We start from the raw sequence: 25,117 nt of genomic DNA on the forward strand, positions 1-25,117 counted from the left end.
TAGAAAGCAACCACAAATACATCATATTATCCCTAGCATAATGTATTATGATTGTATACATTGCCAACAAATCTGCATCACTTCCTCACAATTATCTGAACATAAATAATCATATACTGAATTTCACATGACATTAACATATTTTTTTAGTTTTTATTTTTCAAGAAAAAAAGAAAAATAAATCACTTCATACGTATCACAATACTGATTTATTTAGAATAATGATATCTTAATCACATTGCAAAACAAAAGGCCTCTTAGTTCTTAAGGAGTGTCTCATCAATCTTGTCCTCCCACTTGTTCAACCTCTTTCTTGATTCTTCAACCTGCAAATAAAATATAGTTTGACTCATGGATTGCGCCTAATGTTAACAAATGTAATAATAAATTCACTACTAGAAGGTGTTTAAGTAATTTAAACCTCTTTACTCCAATCGGTTCGAAATGTAGTCCACACTAAAATAATTGTTTGCAAAACCGTCCCAGCTAACATTCCCAACCATATTCCCTATACACAAAAACAAACCTCAAAAATAAGTAATAAGAACTAAAAGAATCACTACAACATTTTTTACTCTAGGAAACATTAGAAAATCGTAATTAAAACCTCTAAAATTGTAGCCTTAATATCTATGCAACGGTTTTTGTGACGTGGAATATGTTGTCGATGTCTATTCCTTTAGATTTGAGTTATTTTAACTCTATCCATGTATTCTAAACACTATTGCCTTAAACATGAATACACCATGGTTTAAAATTCATACCTTGGCACCAAATTTGAAATAGAAACCAAGAACTGAACCCAAAGGTATACCGATTCCATAATAACAACCAACATTTACATATGCAACAAAACTTTGCCATCCACATCCAACAGCCACCCCTGATAAGACAGGTTGAATGCCATTGAGGACAATGGCAAGAGCGAGGAGAGGACAAAGATCTGAGACAGCAGCAGCGACTTCTTCACCCTCGGTAAACATATAGCTAATGACATCTCTAAATGCAATCACCAAAAGTGCTGTTATGACTGATACTATGAAAGAAATCGCTGTCACCACCAAAACAGAAAATGAGGCTGATTTTGGATTTCCTGCTCCTAATTCATTGCTCACTCTCACACTGCATCATTGTCAAAACAACAAGGTTGTCAATTGTATTTCAAAGTTTGTATTCTATATAAGAGCAAACATTGCGTAAGTTTCAACCACAAGAATGATTAATATAAATAATTAAAGAAAGATAATCAAACCTTGCAGCTGCATTAAATCCAACTGAGGTCATAAGCATCCATCCAGATATTGAGGTACTGCAATATATGTAAAGAAACACATTGGTTAATAATATAGAAAAAGAAAACATAAAATTTGTTTCCAAGATAAATAAACCATCAATTTGTTTTAAAAAAATATGATGGGTTGAGGAAGTGTTTGATTGTTGGACTTTGAACCCTCTTTGTAATTTAAAGTAATGTTAATTATGTAGTAAACTAACATGATGGGTGGTTTTTCCAAAAATGTTCGGTTGACTTTTAACATTATTTGGTTCATGATGGCTTGAATTATCTCGAAAGAGCAAAATTGACATATTTTCTAGAATAAAGCAGATAAATTGCGGGTGTTATCTGAAAGTGTAAAGGTGGTTAAAGTCTAAATATATTTATTTTATGATTTTTTTAATCACTTTAGAGAATCCTATGAAGACCGTCCTCGATTAGATAGAGTTTCCTTCTGTTCTATCTTTGAAGAGGATAATGCTAACCTTACTGTGTCTTTCCTCTTATCTAAGATTGATCAAGCGGTTTATTTTTGTGATGGAAACAAGAGTCTTGGCCTGACAGATTTAACTACTTCTTCAAGAGGTTTTGGCCCCTCCTTAGAGATGATCTAGGAGTGATCTTTGCTTAGTTTCATCAGTTTGATACTCTCCCTATAGATTTTCCTCTTTCTTTGTTACTTTGATTCTAAAGGTTGATTTTCCTTCTCAGTTAGGGGACTCCATACCCATTTATTTGGTCGGGTCTCATTATAAGATCCTCTCGGACGTCTTGGTTTTTAGGCTCTCTAGTGTTATGGACAAACTTATCTCCTCTAACCAGTCTGCCTTTCTCAAAGGTAAACTCTTAGTGGATGGGGTGGTTGTTATGATTGTGCTTGTGGATCTTGTTAAGCGAAGTAAGAAATCTTATCTCCACTGTAAAGTTAATTTTAAGAAAGCCTACGATTCTATTAATTGGTCTTTTCTTGACTACATGCTCTCCAAATTTGGTTTTATGATAAGGAAAGGAGTTGGATTAGAGCCTGTGTGTTTTCTGGTAATCTTGTTGTCTTGGTTAACGATTGTCGACCTAAGAGACTAATATCCAATGGGGAATGAACTAAGGTGACCCTCTAGCTCCCTTTAGTTTTCTCCTGGTAGATGAAGGCCTGAGTGGTCTGATTTCTAGGGTTGTAGAGCATTCATCACTTATTCGACAAGAATTCATCTACTATGTAGTAATTTGTTCGTATTATGCTACCATTTCAATTAGTTTTAGATTCCATAAGTTGTTTGCCCAATTTATCATTTTGAGTTTTATTTTGAGTTTTCTGTATTTTATGCTTTGGTTGTCTGTTTTTGATTTTCTTCAGGTCCAAGTAGAATACCCAAAAGACTCAGTGCGAGAAAGTAGAGAAATCTGGTGTTTTGAGAAGGAAATTTCCAATCTACAGGAGGCCTGTCACGGCCACCCGTATCACCTAACACAGGTCGTGGCAGGATGATGGCCTTACAAGAAGTCAGGAAAATGGAAGATCAGTGGTGCAACATGGGCGCCCATGTCACCTAACATGGGCCGTGTCATCTTGCATTAACTTGAAAGAAAAGAATTGGACAGACCAGTGGGGCAACACGACCACCCGTGACAGCTGACACGGGCCGTGTTGGCTCAGGCACTGATTCTTTTTGCTCTTTTCTTTTTTTCTCAAGTATTGAGTTGAAAGGGTGTTCTGGGGAATTCCAACCAATGCTAATGTATTTTTACTATTTAGGAGAGTTTTTACAAGGAATTGGTAGACTTTTTTGGACCGAAGACAGCATGAAGAATTGAAACGATAAATAATTGGATAGGTCAAGGAATTTGGAGAGCGGAAGATTTTCATGAGCGGATGCAATTGAAGATCAAAGTTATCCAATCACTTGTAATATATAATTGTTATATTGAATTTATCTTGAACAATATGAGTAGCTAAACCCCCCAATGCTAGGGGATGTCCCTAATTTATATCTGTAATGACTTTGAGTTTGCATTTGCAATGACAATATTGCTTTTTAGAATTACCGTAGTCTTTTGATGTGTTTAATGTTTTATCTTTTGGAACAATTGAATTTGATGTATGATTATCGATTAGGCTGGATCTCTATTGGTAATGCTTTCATAAGATTATTATGCGGTAGATATCACCTAGGACTAGGGATACCCTAAATGAACCAGATTATTCTCGATACATTAAGGCTTAATCTCACCGATAACTTTTTATGGACATAATGGTTAGGGTTGAACGATTAAAGGTTTTCTCACCAAGGCCCTGGGAGAAAATACCCTTGAGAACTGATAGTAAATAATTGATATTTATTGATGCAATAGTGACTCAGAGTTGTTACAGGGACAAATTACACACCCTCCCATGCATGTTCCTTTACCTTAAAAACCTTGTTTTACAGTATTATTTATTTTATTTGCCCTTATTTTTCTAAATTTGAATCTAAAACCCCTAACACTAGTTTTTGTTTAATTGAACGATTATTCGAACTCGATATTAACACAGAGTCCTTGAGATCGACATTCGGGGAATTTCTCATTTATTACTACAAAAGGAAAAGTAGTACACTTGCTATTTTTTTGATCAAGTTTTTGGCGCCCTTGCCGGGGACTGCCAAACTATAGAGTTTGATTTTAGTTCAATTAAAATTTTATTGTTATGCTATAAAATTATTTTTCTGTCATTTATATAATTCTAGTCACTAATTTGTCTAATCTGTTTATGCGAGGAGATCCATCAGTTAAATTTCTTTTTGACGTAGAAATTAAGAGAACCCTTCACGAGAGACTCGGCCAAGCTAGATTGGCTAGACTGAATTTCGAAGAGGAAGTTCCCTCGGTTCACTCAGATTCAAACTCAGAAACATAAACAATGGTTGAAGCTCCTCCACCTCTACCTCCAAAAAGGCTCCTGGGTGACTATGGAGGTGCAAATACACTGGGTGGTAGATTAACAATTGCCAACCAACCGGTGAATGTGACTAATTTTCAACTGCATCCAAGCATAATCAATCAACTTGAAAGAAAACCTTTCACCAGAAAGGTGAATGAAGATGCAAACAAGCACTTGCAGAGATTTCTGACCATGAGTACTACTTTGAAAATTGATGGTCATACTGAAGAAGCAAAGAAGTTAAGAATGTTCCCGTTCACTTTAGCTGAAGAGGCGGAAGAATGGTTATATTCTCTCCTAGCTCGTAGTATTACATTATGGGAAGAGATGGAAAAGGCTTTCTTAAATGAGTATTTTCCAGCATCGGTATTTCTGAGAAAAATTTATGAAATCTTAAACTTCAAACAAAAAGAGGGTGAGTCATTGAGAGATGCCTACAGAAGATTCAAAAGGATCTTGGTAGCTTGCCCAACTTATAATATGGATCAGACTGAACAAATGCAGATGTTTGTTAATGGTCTCAAAATAAAGACAAAATAGTTTATTGATACAGTAGCCGGTGGCTCTACCAATTTCTCAACATCCACCGGTATTAAAAAGATCATTGAAGCGATAGCTGAAAATGAGCATTTGGAGTTGTATGATAGGTGTACGAGCAAATCTGGGGGAGTTATTGATCTGAAGCTGGAAACTAATAAAATTCGGTTGGAAGATACAGTAGTTGCTGAAGTGGAAAAGAAGTTGAAGGCTGTGAATATCAGTACTCAACAGGAAGCTCAAGTTCAACCTGCTTAGACCATCAATTGTGAGATTTGTAATGGACCTTACCACACGGTGTATTGCTTTACTACCCCTCATCAAATTGAAAAGATAAAATTCTTGAAGCAGAATAATCCCTACTCCAACACTTACATTCCAAGTTGAAAGAATCATCCAAACTTCTCCTAGAAAGATCATAGAGGGAATGTTTCACTATAGGGTCAAGGTCAATATCTTGCTCCATATCAACAACAATAGTAACAACAAGCTCTAAAGAAAGCAGATTGTCAAAACTTCTCCTGGAAAGATCATAGAGGGAATGTTTCACAACAGGGTCACGGTCAATATCTTGCTCCATATCAACAACAGCAGTAACAACAAGCTCCAAAGAAAGCAGATTGGGAGATTACCATTGAGAAAATGGTCGCTCAATATATCCAGTTCCAATAAGAGATTAGAAACAATCATAAAAACACCACTGCCTCTATAAGAAATCTTGAATTTCAGATGGGTCAGATAGCACAACAATTGGCCTCAAGTTCTCAAGCTCCGGGTACCTTGCCTAGTGGCACAGTGACAAATCCTCATGAGCATAATAATGTTAACGTTGTGATGACCAGGAGTGGTAAGTCTACTAAGAAACCGGAAGAAAAATTTTCAGAAGAAGATGGGTTGTTGGAAGTCGAGTTAGATATCAAAGAACCGAAGAAAACAAAGGAGGATGTTGTGATAATGTCTATAGTGGAGAAGGAGGAAGAAAAGATTGTGAAGCCAATTATTAAACCGTCTTATCCTCCGAGACAAAAGAAGAAAGACCAACATGAGAAGAATTTTGAGAATTTTTTTGGGATGTTTAAGAAACTTGAGATAAACATTCCATTTTCTGAAGCTCTGGAGCAGATGCCAATATATGCCAAATTCATGAAAGACATCATCTCAAAAAAGCGCTCCACAAATGTAGACCCAATCATCCTCACTAACACATGCAATGTTATTCTCCAAGGTATGAAAATTCCTATGAAAAAGAAAGATAGGGGTTCTGTTACTATTCCTTGCACTATTGGTGATAGAAATTTCAAGAAGGGTCTGATTGATTTTGGAGCTAGTGGGAGTTTGATGTCGTTGTCCATTTACAAAAAAAAATGGGCCTTGGCACCGTTCAAGACACTAGAATGATTCTTCAGTTTGTTGATCGCTCAGTTAGGCGACCTTATGGAATTCTAGAAGATGTTCTAGTAAAGATAGATAAATTTGTGTTTTCGGTTGACTTTGTCATTCTTGAGATGCTTGAAGATGAGGAGATCCCTCTCATATTAGGAAGACCGTTTTTAGAAACAGGAAGGTGTAAGACAGACATAGAGGAATGAACAATGACTCTCAAAGTCTATGATGAAGAATTGAAAATTGATGTTCACTACACTATACAATACAAAGATGATGTGGAACGAGTCACACTGTAGAGGTAATAGATCAAGTGATTGCTCAAGGAATTGAAATGAAAACACCACAGTTACCTTTAGAATGTGTTTTAATCTTGTCAATTTTTGAAAGTGATGAAAATGGGAGAGAGTCAGCCGTGCTACCCATGATGGGAGCACAACCTCAGTGGACTAGATCTAAACCACACCAGTGGGAAGATTTAAGACCACCCAAATCATCAGAAAATAACCAAGAGCCTAAAAAGGGACAGAGTTGAAACAACTACCTGAGAATTTGAAGTATGTGTTTCTTGATGCTGAAAAGAGGTGCATTGCCACTATCAATTCCGGTCTAAAAAATTTTCAAGAAGAAGAACTCATCCAAGTACTCAAGAAATACAAGAGTGATATTGGGCGATTGAGGATTTGAAAGGTATTAGCCCGACAGTTTGTATGCACAAGATATTGATGGAATATGATCATAAGTCAATGGTTCAATCATAATGAAGACTTAATCTAGCTATGAAATAAGTGTTTTGAAAAGAGGTTGCAAAGTTGTTGGATGTAGGGCTGATTTACCCCATATCTGATAGCTCGTGGGTTAGTCCAGTGCATGTGGTACCAAAGAAGGGAAGAACTACTGTGATAAAAAATGAGAAAAATGAGTTGATTCCAACATGAACTGTTACATGTTATAGAGTGTGCATTGATTACAGAAGGTTGAATATTGCAACAGGAAAAAACCACTTTCCTTTGCCATTCATTGATCAAATGTTGGAAAGGTTGGTCGATCATGATTACTATTATTTCCTTGACAGATACTCGGGGTACAATCAGATTGCAGTGGCCCCTGAAGATCAAGAGAAGACCGCTTTCACAAGTCCTTATGGTATTTTTGCGTACAGGAGAATGCCATTTGGGTGGTGCAATGCACCTGCCACATTTCAGAGGTGTATGACATCCATCTTCGCTGACATGCTTGAAAAACATATGGAAGTGTTTAGGGATGACTTTTCTGTTTTCGGTTATTCTTTTGATAATTGTTTAACTAACTTGTCTATTGTGCTAGAAAGATGCCAACAAACAAATTTGATCCTAAATTGGGAGAAGTGTCATTTTATGGTACATGGAGGCATAGTGTTGGGACACAAAATTTCCAACAAATCCATAGAAGTAGACAAAGAAAAAGTGGAGGTAATAGATAATTTACCACCACCAGTGAATGAAAAAGGTATAATAAGTTTCTTGGGACATGCGGGTTTTTACCGCAGGTTCATCAGAGACTTTTCAAAAATCGCCAAATTATTGACTAGCTTGCTTGGGAAAGACACACCTTTTCTTTTTGATAAAAAGTGCAGTGAAGCTTTTGAAATCTTGAAGAGTAAGTTGGTGTCTGCTCCTATAGTGATTGCCCTTGATTAGTCTCTCCCTTTTAAGATCATGTGTGATGCAAGTGACGTTGTAGTAGGGGCAGTGCTAGGAAAAAGAAAGGAAAAGCTCTTGCATGTGATTTATTATGAAAGTCACGTGTTGAATCCTTCCCAAATGAGTTATGCAACCACTGAAAAAGAGTTGATCACTGTTGTGTATGCTTTTAAAAAATTTAGGTCTTACCTATTAGGATCGAAGATATTGTTTATACTGACCATGTTGCTTTGAGATATCTTTTTGCTAAACAGGAATCTAAACTAGGGTTGCTGAGATGGAGTCTAGTTCTGCAAGAGTTTGATATGAAAATCAGACACAAAAGGGATGTGAAAATAGTGTTGCTGATCACTTATCCTGGATGTCTCCGATAGAAGAAACAGAGGAGAAACACCCAATCAAGGATGAGTTTGTCGATGAACGAATCCTAGTTGTTAATGGTGTTCCATGGTTAGCAGACTATGCGAATTATTTAGTAGGTGGAATAATACCTGACGATTTTGATTCTAACAAAAAGAAAAAGTTTTAGCATGCTTACAGGTTTTATTTATGGGACGACCTATTCTTGTACAAAAATGGAATAGATTGGTTGGTTTGAAGGTGTGTTCCAGAGGAAGAACATAGGGACATCCTTAAAGCATGTCATGACTCAGAGTATGGAGGACACTTTAGTGGTGATAGAACAACAACAAAAGTCCTCCAGTCTGGGTTGTACTGGCCTACATTGTTCAAGGATGCTCAAAGCATAGTGAAGGAATGTGACAGATGTCAGAGGACGGATAATATCTCAAAGAGAAATCAGATGCCTCAAAATACTATGTTGGAGGTAGAGTTGTTTGATGTGCGGGGAATAGACTTCATGGGACCATTTCCACCTTCATTTGGAAAGATTACATTTTGGTCATTGTTGATTATATGTCAAAGTGGGTAGAAGTTGTAGCATTGCCCACAAATGATGCTAAAGTGGTTGTTAATTTCCTCAAAAACTACATTTTCTCTAGGTTTGGGGTACCAAGAGCATTAATCAGTGACGAAGGTACTCATTTTATAAACAAGTTGATGGATAATCTGTTGAAGAAATACAACGTGAAGCACAAGATAGCCACACCTTATCATCCTCAAACGAGTGGGCATGTTGAAGTATCTACAGAAAAATAAAGCAGATTCTGGAAAAGACTATTAGTGCTTCTCGAAAAGATTGGTCAATAAAGTTGGAAGATGCACGGTGGGCGTACAAAACAACATTCGAAACCCCAATAGGTATGTCCCCTTATCAATTGGTTTATGGTAAAGCATGTCATTTTTCGGTCCAAATAGAGCACAAGGAATTTTGGGCCTCCAAATTCCTAAACTACGATCTTTCAAATGCCGATGAATCCCGGATTCTTCCACTACATGAGTTATAAGAGTTTAGAAATCAGGCTTATGAAAATTCCAAAATATACAAAGAGCAAACAAAAAAATTGCATGACCAAAGAATTCAGAAGAAAGAATTTTAGGAGGGACAATTGGTTTTGTTGTTTAATTCCAGGTTGAAGTTGTTTCTTGGAAAGCTGAGGTCAATATGGTCCGGACCTTTTGTGGTTCACAAAGTGTTCCCTCATGGATAAATCGAGCTTGTAAATCAAGCAAACGGGGACACCTTTAAGGTGAATGGACAGAGATTAAAACCACACTACCAAGGACAAGAGAGTGGTCTGGTAGATGATGTTCGTCTTACCGGATAAGATGGACGACTTTCGAGCCATGCAACATTAAATGAAGCGCTTCTTGGGAGGCAACCCACCCGTTTTATTTTTAATTGTTGTCTTTGTTTTTGTTGGGTGTTTTAGGTTTACTCAGGTATGCATAGTGCCTTGCATAAGAGAGCAGAGGCACTCAAGTGAATGAGAAATTTGCTCAAGCATCAGTGAAGGAAGTTGTACCGGGAGGAAAGAAAAAAATGTTGAAGAGGAACCAGCCACCTGACACGGCCACCTGTGTCATCTAACACGGTCCATGTCAGAAGGCCTAAAGGGAGCGCAGAAAATAATAAGGGAGGAATTACAGATGCCTAACACGGCCACCCGTGGTCGGTGACACGGCCCGTGTCAGGAGCCCTGAAGCAAGGCTTCAATTTGGAAATTATAGATGCCTGACACAGCCACCCGTGGTCTGTGACACAGCCCGTGTTAGGAGCCCTGAAGCAAGGCTTTCATTTAGGAATCAACTGATGCCTGATACGGCCGGCCGTAGTGCTTGACACGGCTCGTGTCAAGTTTACGAATTTGAAAAGTTGGATTTTTTTTGTTCTCTCTTGTGGACCCCACCTCTCATTTAAACCCATTCACCATCCATTATACACAATAACATAATTACAAATCATATTTTCACTCATTATCTCACCAACCTCATCTTCTTCACCATCATTCTCTCTCATAAACCTAAAAATCCATTAAACCCACCACAAAAAGATTCAACCTTTACCATCCTATCCACCCCAAATCAAAAACCTATATCAAAAAACCTTCACTATTTTTCGTCCTCATCATTACTCCAGTGTCTGTTTCTTCTAATTTCATTGTTCGAAATTTTCTTAATTTTTGTGCAGGTACGAAAATGCCCTGAAGAGGCTTGTTCGGGGTAAGAAACAAGTGGATGAGACTTCAAGGCCATGAAAGAGGAGTAAGCGTACACCGAATCCTCATAACATTATTTTCAATAATCCAGAGCAAGAGCGACGGTACTCCGTTCATGTAAAGCGTAAGTTAACTCCCATAAGGTACATGTGTGAGCAAACCCTAAATGAATTAGGTTTAAAAATTGAAATTGATCGGATGTTTCACGTGTTAGGAATGTTGGAATTTATGTGTCTCAAAGCGCCAACTTATGAGCGCATCACACTTGAGTTTGTAAGTACAATTGAGTTCCAACTAGAGAAAAGGTGGATTGGCACTACGAGGTACTACTATGGTACTCTCAATTTTCGTCTTTTTATTATAGGTCATGAGTTATCTGTCAAGGAGTTGGCTAGTATTATTCGACTCCCACTTTACGGACCCGAAGAGGTTCCTGAAGGATTTATTCTGCATGCTTTTTGGACAGCTATTACAGGGAGGACTGATTACTCCTCCAAAGGTGCAAAGGGCTCGGGCATCCAAAACCCATGTTTCTGATACGCCCAAAAAGGCCTTGCATACGCTCTGTTTGGATGAGGTGATAGTATGGTTGTGGCCACTCAGAGGGATTTATTTTTCTTGTATTCCATGCCTCAAAATCAATCCATTAATGTTATTGCCTTTGTAGTTAACTATTTGGGAAGAGTTGGCCAGGAAGACTCCGGTGGTATTTCTGTTGGAGGTATGATTACCCAAATTGGGGAACATTTTGGTTATGATGAGGTTTTACTTGATGAGACCCCTGAGGCAGGTAAAACTAAAATTGATATGTTCGCTCTCATTCAACAAGGCATGATTTCTATTTCTCGTGATTATTACTCTATTATGATCCATAAACGGTTTATCATTGCATTACTTAATCCATACAGAGTAAGTATTTCTGATTGTGCTAACTGGTTATATGTGAGTGTCGACCCTGACAAAGAGGACGGCCACAATGCTGACAATGTGGTTGCAGGTGAAACTATGAATGAAGACGATCAGCATCAGGAGCGGTTTGTACCCCCTCACCAAGATCCAACCCAACAAGGTGTCGGGTCATCATCCATGAATCAAGACCAGTGGACATGGGTACAAACTGAGCTCGGTGGCCTTAACACTGAGCAATTGGGGCAAGGAGTATAACAGACTCGACAAGGGGCTATTTTGGATGAGATGCACGCTATGATGTGACAGTTGATGTTGCATTTTTCGCCCCAGCCTCCTCAGTAGGGCACCCTCCTCTATTTTGTTCTAAAATATTGAGGCCAGTGTTTAGTTTAAGTGTGGGAGAGATTAAATTATGCTTTTGTTTTTTTTTGTTAATTCCTATTTTGTTTACATTGGTTTGTCTGTTGTTGTTAGGTGTTATTTGCTTCATGTATTTCAGGTTTTTGGTGTTGTTGTTGGATAAGTGATGACCATTAGTGACAGTGGATGAAAATATCACTTTACTTATTGTTGCTTGTTGTTGAATGATCCTCCCAAAAGTTGATACTGCTGAAGAAGAGGATCGGATGCAACTGTCTCAAACTTGACTGGCATAGGACCCTTGTGCATCCCGAGCTGAGTAAGAAGTTGCACCATACTAGAAGTACTTTGGCTTCTGTGAAGCTTTACCCAACATGGTGATAGCATAAAAGCCAAACAAATTTTTCATCATGAGCGATAGTTCAGGTATTTCTTTATCACTCTAAGTTTGCGTAAGTTCTCTTGGAATATCACTACTTGTATACACACACTGAGGCACTTTGTTTGTCTTATAAGTCATGAGCCTTTCTAGACATCCCTGTTAATATTATCCCTTGGTAACCCATTTGAGCCTATATTTGTTTGTTTATTGTATCACCGCATCTGTGTGAACCCATGTCCTAAACACTTCCCTACCCTGCTCAGATATGTGTAATTGGTATGGAACCTATGACAAGTTCTAAGTTTGGGTTTTGGACACCTAAGATCAATTAGGTAAGTGCAATAAAAAAAGAGAGAAAAAGCATAATGAAAAGATAAAAAGAAGGAAGGAAAAATAATGCACTTACCTAAAAGACGAGACTCAGAGAAAAAAAACCAAAGATATACCCTCAAAGGCAATACTTGAGTAGAAACTAAGGAGTCAAGCTGAAAAAGGTGTCTAAAATGCCCATTGTATGAATATTGCAAGTTAAAACAGTGAAAGGAATGACAACACTATTCTGAGCCCAAAACCATTTGCCTTTCCTTTTTGTGTTTGCCCCACAGTAACCCAAACCATGTTACAATCCAAAAAGACCTCAAAAAGTGTGTGTTGTGTGTAGGTGATATGAAAGGAGAAGCTATACAAATTTATGACTCGATATTGCATATTCTGAAATTTGAGTGTAAACACTTTAAGCCAAAGAGAATTGGTGAGAGTGTGAAATAAGCTGACAGGTGAAGCAGTAAGTCTATGTGGAAGTGCGGCGGAAAATCAATTGTGGAAAGCAGGGACTATGAAAGAAAGAGTTATGACTAGTGGCGAAAGATCTCAACAATATTGTGGTAAGTAAATTTCATGTATTTTGGGGGTGACGCGTTCTGTCGTTCAGAACATTACTTGAGGATAAGAAATGAGCTAAGTTTGGGGTTGTGATCGGTCATCATTTGTACTATATTTTCATCGCTTATTCGACATGAATCCAGGTACTACGGAGTACTTTGATACTATTATGCTACCATTTGAATTAGTTTTAGTTTCCGTAAGTTGTTTGCCCGATTTATCATTTTGAGTTTTATTTCGAGTTTTCTGCATTCTATGCTTTGGTTGTCTATTTTTTATTTTCTTCAGGTCCAAGTAAAAGATCCAAAAGACTCAGTGCGAGAAAGTAGAGAAATTTGGTGTTTCGGGAAGGAAATTGCCAAGCTATAGGAGGCCTGCCACGACCACCCGTATTACCTAACATGGGCCGTGGCAGGATGATGGCCTTACAAGAAGTCAGGAGAATGGAAGATCAGTGGCGCAACACGGGTCATGTCAGCTTTCCTGAAGTTGAAAAAAAAGAATTTGACAAACCAGTAGGGCAACAAGGCCACCCGTGTCAGCTAACACGGGTCGTGTTGGCTTAGGCGCTGATTATATTTGCTCTTTTCTTTTTTTCTCAAGTATTGAGTTGAAAGAGTGCTCTGGGGATTTCCAACCAGTGCTAATGGATTTTCACTATTTAGGATTTTTTTACGAGGAACTGGGGGACTTTTTTGGACCGGAGACATCAGGAAGAATTGAGACGATCAATAATTAGAGAGATCAAGGAGTTCTGAGAGCAGAAGATTTTCATGAGCGAGCGCAATTGAAGATCGAAGTTATCCAATCACTTGTAATGTCTAATTTTTATCTTGATTTTAATTTGAATAGTATGAGTAGCTAAACCCCCCAATGTTAGGGTGGTGTCCCTAATTTATATTTGTAATGACTCTGAGTTTACATTTGCAATGCCAATATTGCTTTTCAGAATTACCATAATCTTTTGATGTATTTAATGCTTTCTCTTTCGGAACAATTGAGATTGATGTATGATTATTGTCTAGGCTGGATTACCATTGATAATGATTTCATAAGATTATTCGGCAGTAGATATCACCTAGGAATAGGGACATCCTGTATGAACCAGATTATTCTCGATAAATTAAGGCTTAATTTCACCGATAATTTTCTATGGACATAAAGGTTAGGGTTGAACGATTAAAGGTTTTCTCACCAAGGTCCTGGGAGAAAATACCTTTGAGAACTGATAATAATTAATTGATATTTGTTGATGCAATAGTGAATCAGAGTTGTTACAGGGACAAATTACACACCTTCCCTGGCATGTTCCATACCTTGAAAACCTTGTTTTACAGTATTATTTATTTTATTTTCCCTTATTTTTCTAAATTTGAATGTAAAACCCCCAACACTAGTTTTATTTAATTGAACGATTATTCGAACTCGATATTAACACACAGTTCTTAAGATCAAAATTCGGGGAAATTCTCCTTTAATACTGTAAAAGGAAAAATAGTACACTTCTCCGGGGTTTTGAGCTCTCATATTCTACTATTTATAAGCTTTGGACCGTTAAGGCTCTTCTCCGGCATTTTGAGCTCGCCCCAGGCCTTCGAGTGAATTTTTCCAAAATCCATCTTATTGGGGTGAATTCTGACAAAGCTTTGAGATCCTGGTTGGAGCTAACCCCCGCCTAGCATCTACATGGGAACCTCTAGTTAATCTCTTATCTAGAAGGCTCATTTCGTAGAAGCATAGGCATGTCACCATGGCAGGGAGAGTAATCCTCATTATCTTCGTTCTTAATTCCATCCTTATCTTCTTATTATCTTTTTAAATACGTGTGTCAATTCTTGGAAGAAAATAATGAATATTCATAGGAGGTTTCTTTGGGGAAGATTGAAAGGGAAATCCAAGATTGCCTGGGTCAAGTGGATAGATGTATGTAAGCTTAAGAAGTTATGGGGGCCTAGGTGTTTGTGACATTCTATTTGTCAACTTAGCTCTCTTGAGTGATTGGAGGTGGCGAATGCTTTCGGGGGCTTCTGGTGTTTGGCATGATACCGCTAAATATGGAGAAGCCCCTACGACTTCTATCATGGGCAACATAGTTGGCTAACTTCTATCAATGGTGGGTAGGGGTTTCACTTCTAGGAGCTAGAGCTGCTAATTTTACTTTCTGGTTCAGGAATGACCTCTCCTTGAAAGTAGGTTATGGTCTTCTTACCTCCTTCTAGAAGGATATTTGGGTTGGGGACTCTCCTCTTCATCTTAGATTCCCTAGGATTTTTCCAATTTCTGACCAAATTAATAAATTTGCTGATGAGGTCAGTAGATAGGAGGGGAAGAGTTGGACCAGGGACCTCAAGTAGAGGTGTCTTGATTCAAGTGATGGGGTTTATTCGTTGTCTTCTTCCTGGACATCTCCGATAGAGTTATTCCTTCCAACTATTTGATGTAGCTGAGGCCCTTCTAAAGTTATAGTTTTCTCTTGGCAGCTTCTTTAGGATCGTATCCAAACTAGGGAAAACTTGCATAAGATGACAGTCCATTTTACCTCTGGAACCATTTCATGTCCCTTCAGCTCGTTACTCATTGAGTCGATCTCCCATCTCTTTGTGCCCTGTGTGGTATTATCCTCAATTTGGTACAGGATTTTTAGGTGGTTGGGTGGTGTGTTATTTTACCTAGAGATACCTTGACCCTTTTCCAGATGTTTATCCCTTAGAATGGATGTTCTATGACTATAAGGGGGAGGATGATTTGGCATGTCCCGGTTTGGTCAATTTAGAAATCACAAAATGATATAGTTTTTTTGGAATCTTCGATGACATCAATAGACATGGAAGACATGAACGTCGTTTTAGCATGGAAATTGTATCTTGATAGGTCCGTGAAAAACACATGCGCCTTCTCGATCTGCCTTGAGAACCTTATTCTATTTCTAAGCCAATAGAGGGCTGAGTGATTTCGACCTTCATTGAATGTGTTCTTGTTGCATTTGCAGCACGGAAGTGGACACGAGTTTTCATATTTGCCTTTAAAAATAAATTACTAGTTATGGAGGTTAAATATTTTTTTTTGCTTATAAGGGGTTTTATATACCGCTTTTTATTAATTTTTCATTATTTTGAATTATTTATTATTATTTTCGGTACATCTTCTGTTAGATTGACTTGTTTTAATCATTAATATATATATATATATATATATATATATATATATATATATATATATATATATATATATATATATATATATATATATATATTTCGAAATAATCTCTAATAGTTTAAATTTTATTAATTTTAATCCCAAAAATTAAAATCTACAGAAAACCTGCATTTAAACTGAAATAAAATAAAATTTAATATTTAAGAATTCTATCTTAAAAAAATTAATAAATAAAAATAAAAACAAACCAATTTACAGGACAAATGATTATTTTATATATATATATATATATATATATATATATATATAATATATATATATATATATATATATATATATATATATAATATATATATATATATATATATATATATATATGGAAATATGTTATTCTCTTTCCGATTCTTTTTAGAGATATAACTTATTTTTTAAATCGAATACATTAATTATTTAATGAATTTAAAAAGTAAGTTATCTCTTTAAATAGAATTGGAGAGAGTAATAAATGTGATGATTATTTATCGTTGTGTTTCATGAATTAAGATTTTTAAAAATCCTATCAATCAATTTTGGATGTTAGGTTCAATGATACCACCACCATAGTTGTGGTCGGCCTATTTATGGATTTCTTGGAGTCCCCTTTAAGTAAATTATTTGACATTTATGGATTTCTTGAATTCATCTTAAGTGAATTATTCAACATGTAAATGCTTTTGATTTTGTTTTTAATATACGTTAGATACACTTATTGATATTTTTTTCAAAGTCGAGTCACTCAAAGTCGCAAATATCTTATTTGAATATATTTCTCTTATTGTTGTCCGTTTATATATCTTTTCTCAAGTTTACTTGTGTCCATAAGACCAATAGATAAATCATTAACATCTGTCTCCTTGTTTGTTTGAGGTTAATCAATAAGAATCAATTCCCTTTTTTTTTGTCTGTGATAGGCTATTTATGGAAGGTCAATTGTCTTTAAGGCTCTATTTGCAAATTAAAAAGTATAAGCCAGCAACAAGATACACGGGCTATGGGCCGATGTATTTGACTTTGGCTCATTCATAGGGATCCAAATCAGTCCTATCTCATGGGCAAGATCTTCTAAACCCGGATTTAGATCCGACCTAAATTTCCGCATTGTACATAGTGTCTAAAACATGTGCCATGTAAAAATGAGATGTTAAAGCGAGAGTGAATGGTACGATTGTACCAAACAAAATGATTTATGCAGTGAAAGATAAAAAATTAAGTATATAACAAAGATTATGGAGATAAAAGATATAGGCAGAATGAAATAGAACTTACCAAATAGAGAGAGAATCAAGCGCCAATTCAGGATGAGGAAGTAGTCCAGCAAGCAAAACCAATATTTGAAAATACCAAGTCTCTAAACACAACATCACTGCTGATGAAGCTGATAACTTGAAAAACTCTGACAACCCTGAAAAGGCTTGAAAACTAAACCCTTTCCATGTATGTTTACACTTTTCACTCTTCACAATATACACAAACTGTGCTATCACAATTATCCACCAAGAGAAACTCAAAACCAACGAAGCACCCAATAAACCAAGTCCAATTTTGTACACAGCAACATAAGTTAATATAACGTGAATAAACAATGTTGCTATAGATATGTATGCACTTGGTGCAACTATGCTTTGTGCTTGAAGATATTTTTGTATTGGAAAGTTCATAGCATAGGCAAATATTTGTGGGATTAGACCATAGACAAAAAGTGATGCTGCTGATGCAATTTCTGATGATTCTCCTAGAAAGATCAAAAGTGGTTCGGAGAGTATGTATATTACTGTCAATACTAAACCAGTTATACTGAGAAGAACCGTTGATCTTTGCATATATATGCCTAACATGTCATATTTTTTTGCGCCAAATGCTTGTCCACATAGTGTCTCCACAGCACTCCCCATGCCCAACTGTTCATTAAAAAAATTCAACAATGAGGGTGATTGCTGACCACTGGATACTGGTTAAAAATTCTAAATAAATAAAATATTATATGTTAAATGCATTGAATATATACAATATTCTTTAAAAAAATTAATTATTTATGTTTTCAGTGCATTGAAAACATATATTTTTAGAAAAAATATTGTTTTTTAGTCTCTTAAAGAATGTTCAACTTACCTTTTTAATCTCTTAAAGAATGCTCAACTTATAACATTAATTAATAAATACTAGAGGTAAAAATAAGTTGGGTTGTACTAGATTTTATCAAACCTAAATCTAACTTACTAAAAAAAAGTAAATTTAAGTCTGTCAACATGAAATCTATCAAAGATTTATATTTAAGTTAGAACCTAACATTTTTTCGAGAGCTCAGTTGGTTCATTAATCTACTTAAATATATATAAAGAAGTTGTTGTGAAATGATGTTGTCAATGACAAAACAAAGTTGAGATAAATATTGAGTTTCTTAATCAAACATAAGAAATCCTATTAGGTTTTACAAAAGAGGGAAGAAGAATAAAAGAATTGGTTAAAACTACTTTACTATTCACTTACTCAATAAGGATTCAAAGATTACAAGTGAATAACAACAGTTAATCTCTCTTAACAACCTGAGAGAACTATTATATTTATAGAATACTAATTTAACTTAAGCAACAAGCTAACTTAAACAATTGAGTTTAAACAAAGGCCCAATTCGACATACTAAGTTAACATATTTCGACAACATGCTTGAACAAACTTCGACAACAACATGCATAACTCCTATTGAAATATCAAGATATCCCTTTCAAGATTAGAGTTCTATCCAAAATCTCACAAATATCCACCTTTGAACAAACTCTACAAACATCAAGGAAATAAACTAGGTTTCTTCATGTAGCTTTATCAACTGGATACAGTGGAAAAACTTGCAGCTTGACAATGTCTTGGTGGTCATATCAACAACATTGTCTTATGTCGAAACCTTTAGCACTTGGGCTTCTCCACGCTTGATTATCTATCTGACGAAATGTAACATCACATCAATGTGCTTGATTCGCTCATGATATGATGAATTCTTTGACAGGTGTATTGCACTTTGACTATCACATTAAACAGTGATAACTTGACCTTAGAGTTTTAGCTCTTTAGCAAAACCTTCAAGCCACAATGCTTCTTTCACAACTTCAGTGAAGGTAATATATTCCGCTTCAGTGGTTGATAATGTAACAACCTTCTAAAGTGTTGCTTTCTAACTAATTGTTGTGCTAAACATAGTGAACACATATTTAAAGATAGATTTTCTGAAATCCATACAACCTTCATAATCAGAGTCGACAAATCCTTCTATTTTTTCGACTTTGTAGTCATCACCAAAGGCTCCACCATAAATAAGTATCATGTTTAGAGACCCATTTATATACCTTAGAATCCACTTTAATGCTTGCCAGTGCGTCTTCCCTGGATTGGCCATATACTTGCTTACAAGGTTCACTCCAAACGCTAATGTTTGGCCTCGTATAGACCATAGCATACATCAAAGAACCTACTATACTAGCATATGGAATTATATTCATATAGGCTCTTTCGACTTCAGTACTAAGACTTTGAGTCAAACTCAGCTTGAATTAAGGATTAGTCAGTGTTACAACAGGCTTTGAATCTGTCATATCAAACTTGTCGAGAATCTTCTTCAAGTATGTCTCTTGAGAGAAGCATAATCTCGACTTCTTTCTATCTCTCGGGATGTGAATCCCAAAAATTTGAGACAGCTCCCAGATCATTCATGTTGAACTCCTTATCGAGTTCCACCTTTACCTTTGTAACATCTTAGAAATTGTTTCTTGCTATGAGGATGTCATCCACATAAAGCAATAAAATAACAAGTGAATTTTCATGTCGAAATCTGAAGTAAATACATTGGTGGAACTGGCTCCTAGTGAAGCCTATACGTGCCATGAACTTGTCGAATCTCCTATTGTATTGTCGAGGAGATTGTTTTAGGCCATATAACGACCTATTCAACTTTCACGCATCATCTTCATTTCCCTTTTCTGCATACCCTTCAGGTTTCCTCATAAGGATTGTTTCATCTAGATCACCATACAGGAAGATAACATTTACATCCATCTGTTTAAGTTCTAGGTCGAACTTCACCACCATAGAAAGTAGCATTCGAATGGATCTATGCTTTACAATAGGTGAGAACACATAATTGAAGTTGATATCTTCTTTCTTAGTGAACCCCCTAGCAACCAACCTTTCCCTACATCTCTTCGACATCACTTCTTTCTTCCTTCCTTAACCTTGAAGATCCACTTACAACTGACTAAGCTGACCCCTACAGGTTTCTCGATCAGCTCCCAAGTGTTATTATCATGAAGAGATTTTATCTCATCACCAATGGCTTTCAGACATTCAGTCTTGTTTCGACTCATAACAGCTTCCTTGTAATCTCTAGGTTCTTTGTCAAGGACCTAACTTGCAGAGACTAAAGATAATTATATAAGATATGCATAACTAAGTCTATGAGGTGGCTTGATGACTCTTCTCGACATGTATCTTGCCAGAAGGTATTAATTATAAATCTCCTAATCTTCAAAAATAACTTTTTCTTCTTCTTCGACTTCATATTGGTTATGCAATTCAAAATCAACATGCTCCACCTCAACGAGAATCTCTTCTTGTTCCAGCCCTTCTTCTGAGATCTTGGTACTTCGACCAACGTCATCAGTTTTCTTGAACGCCATTTTCGATTCATTGAAAACTACATCTCGACTTGTTATGTACCATATATGACCTGGCTTTAGGCATCAGAACCTATAAGATTTTACTTCTTCAGGGTACCCAAGAAACATACATTTTAAAGCTCTAGGTTCAACCTTGTCTTGCCTAATGTGACCATAGTCTAAGCAGCCAAATACTCTAAGTTTGTCCAGATTAGATGGATGTTGAGGTGTTTTCAACCCCAAAGTTATCAAGGGACACTTATTTATCAAGTAAGTTGTAGTCATGAATGCCTCACCCCAAAACACCTTATTCAATCCTGCACTAACTAAACTTCACCTCACTTTTTCCAAAATTATTCGATTAAACCTTTCAGCCAAACCATTTTGTTAAGGAGCCCCTGCAGTATTTTTGTGACTTAAAATACTAGGCGCATCACAATAGTTGTGAGTGCCTCATTGAAAAATTCAAGATCATTGTCAGTCCTCAACCTCTTGACATTCCTGCCAGTTTGGTTTTCAACCAGTGTCTTCCAACTTTTGAAATTTTCAAAAATTTCATCCTTAGCTTTCTGAATGAATATCCATAACTTTATGGAATAATCATCAATTATGGATAGAAACTACTTTGCACATGAGTGTGAAGGATTCCTTGTAGGCCTCAAAAGATCAACATGAATGTAATCAAGGGATCCATGTGTTATTTGTTTGCCTTTGTTAAACTCCATTCTACAGGATTTACCAAAACTCCAGTTTTTCGACCTTGTCACCACATATCAGATTTTATTTTGATAATTCGACCATGCCTCTTTCACTGACATCACCAAGTCTCTTATGCCAAAGCTTAATATTTGACACAGGTTTTATGGATGCCACATCTGCTGAACCACTTACAACCTTAATCTTAAGGGTATAAGCCTTGTTTCTTCACGCCTCTCAAGACTTCCTTCAACCTCTTCATTACCCTTAGGATTGTTTTCTCTCCTTTGAGAACATATCCTTTCTTGTAAAGTTCACCAAGACAAATCAACTTTCTCTCAAGATCAAGTACGTACCTAACATCAGTCAATAGCCTTATTGACTCATCATGGAGCTTGAATCTGACAAATCCAATACTTGCAATTTTACACGCTTTGTTGTTTCCCAGCAGCACTGATCCACCATCTTGATCATGTAATTCCTCAAACACATCCTTGTTTGGAGTTATGTGCCAAGTACAACCTGAATCCATAATCCACTCAATGCTAGAGTCGCTGCTTGAAACCACCAAGACATCAGATGATTCATTACCATCTTGCAAAATGGTTGCATTACCTTTATCCTTTCCCCCATGATTATTCAGTCGATCAGGGCATACTTTTTGGTTATGACCCTCCTTCTTACAATGATAACACTTAATAGCAAGAGCATTACCACCATAAGAGTTATGTATAATTTTACCCTTCTTTTTCTCAAACCTACCATCTTTCTTCAAGAATTTCCCCTTAACGGACAAACCTTCACCAACTGTCGAGGGATTTTGCTCCTTTTGTTCGTTCAAGTCCTTATAGTACAAGGCTGATTGAACATTTTCAAAGGTCAACAAATATCTTCCATACAAGAGGGTTTCTTTGAAGTGAGCATGAGACTTAGGTAAAGGTCACAACAACAACAACGTTTCATCTTCATCATCAATCTTGACCTTAATACTTTGAAGATCAAGAATCAACTTGTTGAACATATCGAGCTGCACAACCAAGGCTTTGTCTTCACTCATCTTGAATGAATACGAAGCTTGTTTTAGGTAGAGGAGATTGCCAACGATTTGGTCATGTACAAACCTTCAAGTTTTATCCATACACTAGCTGCAGTTTTCTCTTTCGAAACCATCCGAAGAACCTTGTCACCAAGGCTTAATACAATGGCGTCATGGGCTTTTTCAACCATCGTTGTCTTCTCCTTCTTCGATATGGCGACATCCATCTTGTTTGCTCCTTTCAATACTTCTAACAAACTCTGTTGAACAAGAAGGGTTTTTATCTTCAAGCGTCACAAACCGAAATCATTCACACCGGTGAATTTCTCAATCTCATACTTTGTTGACGACATCTTCTCTTCCACGCTCACCACACCAATTTGTTGTCAAACAATGTCGTCAATAACAGAACAAAGTTGAGATAAAGATTAAGTTTCTTGAACAAACACAGAAAACTCTATTAGGTTTTACAAAAGAGGGAGAAGGGAGAAGAAGAAAATAATTGGTTAAAACTTCTTTACTATTCACTTACTCAATAAGGGTTCAATTTGAACCGTTCAAAGATTACAAGTGAATAAAAACAATTAAACTCTCTCAACAACCTAAGAGAACTAGTTTATTTATAGACTATTAAGTTAACTTAAGCAACAAGGTAACTTAAACAATCAGGCTTAAACAAAGGTCCAATTCGACATACTAACTTAGAATACAAGTTAACATATTTCGACAACATGTTTGAATAGACTTCGACTATGCACAACTCTTGTCGAAATATCAAGTCATCCTTGTCGAAATTTAGAGTTTGATCTAAAATTTCACAGAACCAATTTAATTAATATTTAAATATATTAAATAATAAAAAATTAATTTAAATAATTATTTTTATAATATTGTTCCTAGTATTTTCAACTTTTTGTACACCTTTTTTTTTTAAATCCAAGACTTATTTTTGTAGTATTTTTGTATTATAATTCAACATATAAAATAAAATATTATTATCTATATTCCTTTATATAAGAGACAATTCATTTTCTAGGTTCATTGAATAACTAATGTATTTAGTCGATTTATAGACCAGATTCACAAATTATTCTATGAATCCAAATAATGAATTGTCTCTTATATAAACAAACGGAAGTATAATAATAAATTTATTTATATTTATTTAAATATCTTGTTTGAAAAATTTAAAAGAGATTTTTATTGTTTGTGGCTTATATTTTTTAACAAAAATAAACTTTTAAAAAACCCAAAGCTTTTTTATTTAAAAAAAATGACATACTCTGAATATGTGTAGCCTTGGGCATAGGCTTCTATATTCACAAAAATAGTCTTCAGCATTAAAAATAGAATCAGCAAACAATATTATGATATTTGAAACATAGTCTTTAGCATTAAAAATAGAATTAGCAAACAATATTGTGATATTTAAAAGATTATATTATTTTTGTTAGTTAATTTCGATTGGCTATGAAACTAAAGATATGATTCATAATTTATATCTGATATACTTTCATTGTTAATTTATTCTTTTTAAATATAATTTTAATGAGAAAGGTGATAGTCAACCAATAACATGTATCCCGTTTAGTTATCCAATAAATTTTAAATTACATATGATTTTTTAATTTTAAAATATATTTTGATTATATATATATATATATATATATATATATATATATATATATATATATATATATATATATATATATATATATATATATATATATATATATATATATATATAATTCTTTTTTATAAAATATTTCTCCCTTTAATTTATATAATATGTAATTTTGGATCTTCACATTTTTGTTCCAAAAATTTTAATCTAGTTTATTTTACTATAAGTTATATTTTTATTTATTTAAATTTGTAAAATGAATAAAAAATAAATAAATTTAATATCGCTAAAACTGAAGAGAATGATAAATTTGCGAACACATCTACAATTCTCAAGTTAATAGATTGAAATATTTACGTCTTCAAATTTGAATATAGTTGTTGCAGTTATTGATTCAATATAAGGTGAATCAAAGTTTATTTACCGATCGAATTAAACAAGTAAGTCAATAAGATAAAAATAAAACAAATAAATTCGAACCAGACGACCGCAAATAAAAGCAAAGACTTCTTAAATTACAAAGAGAGAAGAGATAGAGTAATACCATGAGGCCATAAGCAAAGATTTGGATCCCATTATTTCCAAGTGAAGCAGCAGCAAGTTCCAAATTACCAAGATGCCCAGAAAATATTTGAGTTAACATTGACATGACATAGTTGACAAGGTACACAATAACAGCAGGGGCAGCAAGGTAAAAAAGCATCTTAAGCTCAACCCATGAAGCAAGTCCAAGACGTTTAAGAAAAGGAAGACTTGTGTCAGATAGAATTCTTTCAAGTTCACCATCTGATTCATGTTTTGAACCAAACGAATGAGTGAAGGACGATGGTAGTTCTTGTGCTGTTGGTTCATTGGATGCTAGCAATGGTTCATCAATATCTTTGTGGGTGTGAGTGGAAGTAGTACTCATGTTTGTGAGTATTTTGGTTTGAGTGTTAGCCACAACACAAACGCAATGAATCTATGTCTCATCAAAG

The 25,117-nt window shown here is 35.5% G+C and overlaps 1 protein-coding gene across 1 annotated transcript; it reads right to left on the bottom strand.

Moving 5' to 3' along the window:
- On the bottom strand, nt 1-25,117 carry LOC127107790 (protein DETOXIFICATION 40). The gene is made up of 6 exons (XM_051045108.1): nt 24,685-25,117; nt 17,408-18,039; nt 1,253-1,309; nt 765-1,122; nt 422-508; nt 1-326 (listed from the first exon to the last, which is right to left on the bottom strand). Exons 1-6 carry the CDS (start codon nt 25,048-25,050, stop codon nt 258-260), a joined length of 1,569 nt encoding a protein of 522 aa, XP_050901065.1. The 5' UTR covers nt 25,051-25,117; the 3' UTR covers nt 1-257.

This window comes from Lathyrus oleraceus, chromosome 7 (assembly GCF_024323335.1).
Source record: "Lathyrus oleraceus cultivar Zhongwan6 chromosome 7, CAAS_Psat_ZW6_1.0, whole genome shotgun sequence".
Lineage (NCBI taxonomy): Eukaryota > Viridiplantae > Streptophyta > Magnoliopsida > Fabales > Fabaceae > Lathyrus > Lathyrus oleraceus.